This window comes from Oryzias latipes, chromosome 18, assembly GCF_002234675.1.
Source record: "Oryzias latipes chromosome 18, ASM223467v1".
Classification (NCBI taxonomy): Eukaryota; Metazoa; Chordata; class Actinopteri; order Beloniformes; family Adrianichthyidae; genus Oryzias; species Oryzias latipes.
Genome location: NC_019876.2, coordinates 11,656,982 through 11,667,025, shown reverse-complemented (window position 1 = coordinate 11,667,025; position 10,044 = coordinate 11,656,982). Strand labels below are relative to the sequence as shown.

The 10,044-nt window shown below is 40.0% G+C and overlaps 1 protein-coding gene across 2 annotated transcripts in view; it reads left to right on the top strand.

Moving 5' to 3' along the window:
* The first annotated feature begins 1,028 nt into the window (after positions 1-1,028).
* Positions 1,029-10,044, top strand: part of adamtsl1 (ADAMTS like 1) — a 124,906-nt gene continuing 115,890 nt past the window's right edge. The window contains exon 1 of one of the 2 annotated variants that reach the window (XM_023965893.1): positions 1,029-1,368. In XM_023965893.1, the coding sequence (XP_023821661.1) occupies positions 1,312-1,368 (57 nt within the window). In that variant the 5' untranslated portion in view covers positions 1,029-1,311. The remainder of the gene's footprint in view (positions 1,369-10,044) is intronic. The other variant, XM_023965892.1, reaches the window with a different exon arrangement.

The following is a 10,044-nucleotide window of genomic DNA, read 5'->3' as shown; positions in this document are numbered from 1 at the left end:
CACATGCACAGACACAAACACACACATGCAAGCACACAGCAATATACAAACAAACACATATACATAACATAAAAACACACATGAAGCTACACAAATGCACACACATAACAGGAACATACACATCCAAACACACAAAAATAGACACAAGCAAATGATCACATGCAAGCGCACACAAATATACACACAAACAAACGCACAACATAAACAGACATGCACAAACACACACACAAGAAAACACGTATATTTAAGTATACATACTTGCTTCTAAAAGGATTTTAAAAATAAGAACTCATATGTATTAGAGCAGTTAGAGGCTGGAGAAGCCCGAGCACCGCGATATAAATCTGTGAAAAGGGATTTTTATAATCCTGGTCTTAATAATGACAAAAACAATTCAAACTCATATAGTGAACATATGAGGAACCTCATATGAACATGCTTTTTCCACCAGGCTCAAAACTCTTCAGATTCCTTAACAAAAAGTAGTACACCTGAAGTCAACTTGATGAAGAACACTTGAGTATAAGTAGACCATGTACGTGATGAAAAGGAAATACTGTATACTAATACTAACTTCTTCAGACTAAACTGAAACTTTTTGAATTTACCATTCATTCATGAATGAAAAAATGAATGAATTTACCGTATTGTATAGAAAATGTAAATTTCTAGTCTACTACCTCACTTTTAGCATAGACTACTTGTGGGAAACTTAAATAGATTACTTTCTCTGGAGTGATTTCAGACTTAGATTGACTAACTCATTTCAACCGTTTTTGTGAAACGGCTTCTACGACCCATTAAGGATGAATAATAGAATCTTTTAATGGTTGAAGTTCAGAGGTTTGCAAATGTCTTTAGTCCTGTTCTAACTAGTCAGCTGATGAAACGAGGCTTTAAATGCTGTGAATGCGGACACCTTTGGAGGTGAGGGGAGGAATAAACAGAGCTCTCTCTCTCTATGTAGGAACGCGCCTGTCAGTCACTGCAGGCATCCATTAAAGAGGAGAAGCGACCGTGACGCTTTAGCTCGCCTGTGTCTTTAAGAAAGTAAGGTGGGAGAGCCCCCGTGTCCCGACGCGCTGCTCGGTATGCAAACATAAATTTAGCAGCAACGTGTTTGCAGCGGGAACTAAATATCTGGAAGCGGCCGTGAGGTGTCATGTGCGCTTTCGGCCGACTCTGAGCCGTTTTCCTCCGCGTGGACGCTGGGGGAAGCAGCCGCGCGGGACCCTCCTTCTCCTACTTTCTGCTCGGAGCGCGCGCGCGCGCCTCTGTCAGCGCTTTGAAATTACGTTGAACTTGCCCGAGATGACTGAAAGCTGCAGCTGGACGTGCGTGCTGCTTCTCCTCGCTGTGTACTTGAAGGTGAGCCTTTTTCCCCCTCTCTCTCTCTATCCCTCCTTTTCTGAACAAATAGAGGAACCACCTGTTGTTTCCCCAACATTTCCCCGGGACAAAACAGCAGAGTGCTGCGTTTTACTGGTGCGCCTGGTTATCCTGCGCGATGCTGAAGTGAAGGTCCATGTTTGTTAAAATAAAAATAAACAAATAAAAGAGGAGAACCATACTTTGTAGTGGAGCACAAGCTGTTTATTGATTTTTAGGGCTTAAACAGAGGGTTCGGGGTGTCAATGATTGACAGGTGCTTCTTCTTCTTTCAAGGTTGTTTGGACTTTTAAAACACCAAAAAATCCATAGGATACTGTAATTAGAAAGAGGAAACTTGTGTTTTTAACAAGTTCTTGTAGCATTTTCTCATGATGGAGAGTATATATATATGTGTGTGTGTGTGTGTGTGTGTGTGTGTGTTTGTATATACATGCGCCAAAGAAAAATGCAAGCTTAGAGAGTGTAAACAAAGAGATGATGGGAAATGAGGGCAGGCTCACTCCGTGCCAACAGCCTCGCCCATAACTTAGAGGCGTATTTCTTATCAACTTCTGCTGCTCTGCAGAAACCATGTCCTACAAAACAACATGTTTTTTATTTATTTATTTTCCCTGGGAACCCTTTTACAATACATCAAAAGATGACTGGAGTGGGACTTTTCAACCCCTTTACCAGAAGAAAGAGCAAAGAACAAAAGAGAAAATGTTCAAAATCAGGTGTTCAGCAGATACAAGCCCTTCCCCATTCATGAAGCATGAGTCAGCACAGGACATGTATCTGTTTGTGAGCAGAATCGCCAAGTCACAGAAGGTCCCTACTTTAAAAAAAAAAAATCTTGGTTCTTGCATTACTTGGCAAATAAATAAAACTATATTGGAGTTTGGTTATGCGGGTGTGATTTGATTGTGTGGGGGGGCCAAATAGCCTGTGGCTCCAACCCTAAATAGAACAGGCCTCACTTTGAGGGTGACATAATTGCATAGCTCCAACAATTCTTGGAGGCTCTTGTTGCTCACACTCCAATCCCCTGATTTGCCTCCTAGAAGCTTCAAGAAATGTTTTTTCCTTTTCGCTTAATGGAGATTTGTTGTTGGCAGAGTGTGTAGGAGGCTGTGCCCTCCAAATACTCCTAGGCATTTCTGTGAGAAGCAAGAATATCCAGTAATTTGGCACCTGTCCTTGCTGTGGAGCAAAGGAGATCTATCTTGTGTTTGAAATGGCTTACATGTCTTATTTTGGACTTTAAGTGACAAATCTCAGGATTTGTGTATGATGCTTGTAAAGTCCCACTTCGATCATCTTTTAAAGCGTTCCCAGTGGGTTTTTTAATTATGATTAAACCATTGTTCGGTCTAATTTTTAAAAATGTGTGTCGTTTTCTAGGACATAGTTTCTGCAGAGCAGCAGTAGTTCCTTACAAATTCACCTCTGAGTTGTGGGCAGGGAGTGGAGCAACCCCGCACCCCTTCCCGTCACCTAAAACTGAGAGCTTCCTGCTTACACACTCACCCGCTGGCTTGGAGGCCCTCACATCCCCAACTAAACATTACCGGTGCAACAAAAATGGCGCACATTATCGAAGCCATCCAGCCGTCCAGTTTTAAGGCAGATGCCAACTACACTCCTAATACAACAGCATTTTTTTCTTGATTCACAATGATTTGAATAAAGAAATACACAGAAATGCAATTTTAATCTTAGTTTTCTTTATATATGTCCTCCATCATCAGGTTAATGCCACAAGAACATGTTCAAAACACATGTTAAAAATACTTTTATCATTGGAATGCGTCTATAACTAATCTGGCCCTTCAGGTTTGTGACTAATTCATCTTTCAGTCTTTGGCCAAGTCTGCTAGCCAAGCTGGAGTTGCTACTATTCAGTAGGTTTTCTTTCTTTAGTGTTTCTATTTCAGCCCCAGTTCCTTGATTAAAAAAAAAGACATATTGCATCAGTTTCTTTTGATTAACCAAACATAAAATAAATCGTAGAACCTCTTAGAGGAGTCGGGGACTCGCATGGTGAATAGCTTTCCACATGTGATGGATGTAAATCAGACTTTATCACAGCAGAGGGCTGCCACGCGCACTTCAGCACATGCCTCCTCTTTAATAACTCAGCTGGAATACAGAAGGAAATTAGCCGCAAAAGCAACAGATTTTAATGTTTATTCAAGGAAATGGTCCCTCTCAGCGTCTTAACGCAATGAACACATGTATTGAAGTCTGCAGGATTGGGAAGCTTTGGAGTCTAATGGTGGGATTAAGTGGGGTCACGCTGTGCAAGTGGTCCCGAGCGAGCGTCCGTCAACAACAACAGCATTTCTTGTTCTCCGAAACGCACTCTTTGGCCCGATCTCTTGATCATAAAGACCACAAACTACCCAATTAGTTTACTCAAGTGGCTTTGTTGTGGAGTGGAATGGGCAGTGAATTCAATTTTTTTTGAGGGGTTGGTCTCACTTGAGAATCAGGGGGAAAAAAAAAACTTAATGAACATCTGGCCAGTGATGGATGGAGAAAGTTTTTGGAGTGCGTTAACAAGGGTGAGTGTTTTCAGTTAGTCAGTAAAGCCTTCATACTCATCTCATTGTTCCCATCTGGGCTTAATCCGTGGAGAGGGTTCGAGGCTTTCCTTATTACCGTACATGAAGGCCAAGGACAAAAGTCACGGGGACTTGAAATGCAGAGCTACATTCAAAATGTTTCACTTTTGATGCTGGACTTCCTGGCTCAGTTTCACTGCTTCCTGGTATGTTTCTACAGTGTACTGCTAAGCCAATAACAGATCGTTTCCCAGAGTCCTCAGTGGGCTAATGACGGAAAAGTCCTGTAGAAGAGAACAAGAGATGGCAGCATCTGGTCAATGTTGACTTCTAAGGAAATGTTCAGTGTCGGCTTCATTTGCTAGAGACCATTGGCTTGACTTTTCTTTGATGTCATTTTAAATAGCAAGATCCTGCTTATTTGAACAAAAAATGTTAAATAAATTCAGAAAAAGATTTTTTTTATTGTAGATGGAAAAAAGTGTATTTATAACCAATAGGAAAAGAACAGATGGGGAGAGACGGCTTTATCTTAATTCCCCTATTCCCCAATTCAAAACTTTTGTTTTAAATTGTTTATAAAACTAATCAGGATAATTGTTTGTAGCATTTTTATTGATGCTGTGTTTTATTTTGAGTTTTAACCATAAGAAAATATAGTTTTGGTGGTCTAAAAAAGAATTTGTGGAAAAGAAGAGAACTTAGCTTTTAAAACATTATATATCCCTGAACCATTCTGTGGTGTTCCTCAGGGTTCAATGTTCAGAGCACTAATGCTTTCATTACACATCTTTTCCTATGTTGGTTACAAACTATTATAATTAGAAAATTTTATTCAGATTTTTTACTATCCCAATTAATTAAATATTAAAGATTTATACTTGTTTTAAAGACACAAAGAGTTTGATCCTTTAATTTCATCTCCAGAGTTTAAGTTTAAATGATAAAATATTATTTAAAAAAGATATTTTATATTATTTAAAAAATATAAATTTCTTATAATATTTAACTTCCAGTTGGACAGTTTGAATAAAGGAAACAAAACACATGAGTTGTCTAGTGCCACCAACCCTAATCTTTGAAGATCCCGAATTACTAAGATGTAAAAATGTTGAAATGTTAAAAGTTTTACTGTAAAGGCATGTTTAGAGTATAACCTGTTTTGTTACTTTATAGTTAACATTTTGCAGATTTTTTTAAATACTGTTTTGCATTCTTTTATGCTTTTTTTTTAAGTTTTTTTTTTTACAATGCATTGTGTTCTGTGGTCTGATTGGCAGCCATTGCCAATCAATTTCCTTTGTTCCATGTTTCAAGTACAGAATAAATTTAGTTTGCAAAATTTAAATACATCTTCGATGGCTAGTTGCTCCTTGTTTTTATTTTATAAAACTGGACTCGCCAAATTTATCTACAAAGGTTTGAACATTGAGAGTTTAAATAAGAGAGAAAAGTGTGAAAATGTTCACGTCTGTCTGAGAAAAGTGTATAAATTGTGTAAAATTCTGTCATCTTAAAACATCCATAGAAATTGTAAAAAGTAAAGTTGACTTTGCAGATTTTGCCTATTGCAGGTTATTTTTTAGAACTCACGCAATAAATGAAGGAAGACTAAATAATGTAAATTTCATTAGATTTGGTTGGTATTTTTTGGACCAATTAAAAAAAAAAAAAACAGTGGAAAGTAGTGCTGATTGTGTGTAAAGCAGAGGTTTTAAAGGGGGGGACCTGGAGGGCAGGCGGGCACCACACCCTGTCACCTTTTGGACACACCCCTGAGAATGCCAACGGTTTAAAATGATCTTACGAAAACAATGTAATCCTTCTTTTTAGTAAGTGACAGATTAATCCCAAAACATTACAGAATTTCTTTCACATTTAGAGTGGATAAATAATGAGTTCTTTGTGAAAACTGAACAGATGTCGAAAGCAGTATCAGACATTCACTGATTCACCTCCAAAATCTTGCAGAACTTGAAATTGTTTATGCTTCTATGACTCAATGCTCTATTCGGATAACAGTGTGTCTGAGTCTGTGGTTTTGCTTGTGCCAATAAATAGGAGAACTTGCTGGAGTTACGGGGTGTTGATTTTCCAAGAAGTCAATCAGAAAAGCTACCTAAAAAGCAGCAAGAGGTTTTGTAGTTTTGCCTGGTTGTGGCTTATTTTGCAGAAGTGCTGCCAGTAGATGGCGCCATTACAGTAAAAGGACCTTGTTCTTAGTAGGGATCCCACCCCTGCCCCATCAGTAATTTTGCAGGTAACTTTTTTTTTTCTATTCCTGCTCTGTTCCTTCCAGAACCCGCTGTGAATGTATTTGTTCCTTCATCACAAGGTTTATTTGTAATTACTGAGTTTGAAATCGGAGCCTCTGGTATTTTGGCCCCCCGGATGAAACATTTTGGGCTCCATCTGCAGTGAGTCCTAGTCCCCTCCATCAGCATGATTGAGTGTTGTTGTTTTATCCTGTTGTGCGTTCCCGAATGCCAGCGTGAGCTTCAATCTGCAGGAACTCGCACTTCATCTGGCATGCACATTTTTCAGCTACTTTTACAAAGCTGCGGAACGCGTGCAGATTAGCAGCTCTGCCTTGGCTTGAGCACATGCATCTGTCTGTCCTGTTCGTGCCCTGGCCTTGACCCATCCCAGTATGAGATTGCAGCAAGGGCGCTAACCAGAGGGGAGACTCAGCACTCTGGCCCTTCTTATGATGCTTAATTAGAGGGGAGTTGCAGGTAGGAGGTTTTTATGTTTGCCTGTTGGTTGAGAAGAACGTTCAACGGAGATATAGAAGTCAGACTGACACCACAAAGGGAGGGGAAAGAGGATGAACAGAAGAGAAATAGACAGCCAAGGAAAGAAAGAGGAGCAATGAGGGAAAAACCTGCATTAATTTGTAGAAAATCAAGGTCATTTACCGCTTTGTAAACCTGTACAAATTTTTTCTATGGGCATGCTGCGAGCGACAGGTCACAACGAAAACTTAAATCATACGTTCAGGCACTTAGGATGGATTTTTCTTTTTTTTGTTTTCAATACCCCCAAATCGTGTGCACTGTGTGCAAGGGGCCTGTTATTGCTGATCAAATGATAAGTTTAAGTTCCTGGCGCGAGGCCTGACTGTTGAGCTACGTTCCCTCCACCCTCGGCAACTCGTGTTCCAACTTCTGTGGTCAAAACTCTTGAGTTCACGTGCCTCCATGCAACTGTCTACAACTGTTTTTTGGTTGTACATACAAAAAGCTCGGTCACTGAACGCGCGTTTAACCCTTGTGCTATCCTAGGCACTTTAACATTAGGAGTTGGGTCATCTAGACCCACTAGACAGTGTGCTGAACCTTTTTTCTTCAATGATTTGTGATCTTCACTGGTGTCCATGGATTACATGAAATCTTTCCACCTTTATCCACCTTTGTCATGGTAGGAATAACACGTTAATGCAAGGGTGGGGTCATCTAAGATAGCACAAGGGTTAAAAGTTAAATCAGGTTGATCTTTGACTGATCAGGGACTCATTCATTCATTTTCTGTACTGTTTTTCCCTTTCGGGGTCATGGGGCTGCCGGAGCCTATCCCGGCCACTTATGGGCAAAGGCAGGGGATGCCCTGGACAGGTCGCCAGTCTGTCGCAGGGTAGAATGTCCACAAACACACACCCATTCACTCTCACAGTCATACCTATGGTCAATTTAGAGTTGCCAATCAACCTATGAAGCATGTTTTTGGATGGTGGGAGGAAGCCGGAGATCCCGGAGAGAACCCACGCATGCACGGGGAGAACATGCAAACTCCACACAGATCAGGGACTAATCAGGGACTCTGATTTGTTATTGACGAATGGATGGTTTTCCTTTTAATTCATGGAAGTGCCAACTGTTTGAAAAGTGATCTTGAAGGAGCCAATAATAATTGCAGTTTGTGCCCAGCCGGAATTCTATGACATCAAGTCTTTCTTATATTGGAATGAAAGAAAAAGCCTGAAGCAAGATTTACAAAATCGCAACAAATCTCTTTCAACTGTAGATGGCAGACATGCGCTAGAAAATAGTGTAAAAGGAAAAATAAGACGCCTCTCCCTACTCGTCCAGTGTAATCGCCATATGCATTCAATAAATGATGTTTAGTACGTACTTGTATGTCACATGCCCGGTTTAAATGTAGCATCAGAAATTAGACAATCAAAGCGCAAAGAGGGCATCATTATCACTGTTGAAGCTAATTCGGGTACTTGTGGGCACGACTCTTCAACAAGTACTTACCTGCACACCCCAAGCGTGCAGCATTTGTGCTCGATTAGCCAAGAGCCAGCATGCACACCTTACTAATGATAATAGTGCGGCAGAAGGGCTCTGTACGAAAGCATCAACCGTACGTCATAGGTACATGCAACTTACATTATCCCCACAAATACTTTAAGATACACTTGCCACTCACATGACAATGGGACGTTCCATTTTTATGACGTCCCTTGAGGTGGCTGCACAAGCCTCTCTAAAACACCTCCATGGGCCTGGGCAACCCACAAACCTGCAGCACCTGAACAGGTCAACCCCACATCCAGGTGCATATGACTAAGGCTTCAGATCTTTAAAAAAAAAATCAGCGTAGTTACACAACAAGACAAGGACATAGTCCCTCCTAAAAGAGGAGGATGACTACTGCATTACAAGATTCAAAGGAGAGGTTTATTAATGGAGTGATAATGATGCAGATTATGGTAGAAATTAGGGAAGGAATGAATACAGAAAGCATAAAAGGATAAAGATAGCATTATTAAAGAAGTGAGAGATGAAAAGTTCAATGAAGCGGGCTGGGAGAATGCCGACCAACCAGGGTCATTAATAAAAAGCATGAAAGGAAAACATAAATATCAAAGTGTATCTTTTTGGACAAAATGGAAACCAATAACTCCAGATCCACTCACTGGTTGACAGGCATGACAAACAAATAAAAGGCAAGTTATCTCACTTGCTGACCTCACTCTCTGGGGAAGATAGAGGTTGTGTACGAGTGTGAGAACAGTTAGGGGTTGAGAGGAGAAGAATGGCTGGATAGCTAAACCGGTGGAAAGACGAGTGACTGAGGGCCGCTTGCTGACAGGGTCTCCATGGCGAATGTTTGTAAAGCTAATGATGCTTCCCGGGGCTTTTACATCTGTTCCCCCCAGTGACCACATGTGCTCCGGGTAAAAACAGGGCGGCCATGTCGAAACAGCAGATAGAAATTTGGGAGGGGGGCTTACAGGATTTCTGTGCTTCTTCAGAAATATGGTAATCTTTCAGAAAATGTAAAGATCTTTTTTCCATGAAAATCTCTATTGCTCAAAAATAAACCCAGAGTAATACAGATTGGCAGCCATCCAGCTGTATCCAATGGTAATTCATTTTTTATTTTATTACTGATGTTTTTAATGTAGCTTTAAATAGCTATGCATTAGAAGCTTGCATGGAACAATGGATGGAGTCATCTGTGACTATTTCTTCTTGCTTAGTTCTTTTATTTTAGCGATGATTCTTACGTTTTTTCCCTCTTGCGATCAATATGAGGTATTGTGAGTAGACTTTAGGGGCCATTTTTTTTCTTCTTCTTTTTATTAATGATGGGGATTTAAAATAGAAGTGAAGAACAATTTTGACACCCTCTGGCGTGACACTATGAAACAAAACACAATGACCTGCAAAATTGCACAAAACAAATCTGCGAGACCACAGAAGACGGAAGGCAGTATAGCGGGGAACAACTATTTAGCTCTGTTGTCAAAATCACTACACACTGGATCCGTCTTGTTTTTACATTTTAGTTTTTATAATATACTTTGATTGTTTTTTCATTTATATTTCTGTATTTAAGTTTATTTATTAAAGTATTTACATTCTCTTAAGTTTAACCCTATTTTTTGGCATTTGAGTCTACCATCAACCATATTTTATGACAAAAAAGAAATGACACTGTTGTTTCCTTTGTTTGATAGTCACAGCCACTACTGAGCTACATGCTAACTGTTTAGGCTGTTAAATACAAATCTTAAATAGGGGTCCAATTTTTGCACACATTTGCAAAAATCTTCTTGCCTATGTGGGGTCACTGTACAGTCAACAGGCCTGAA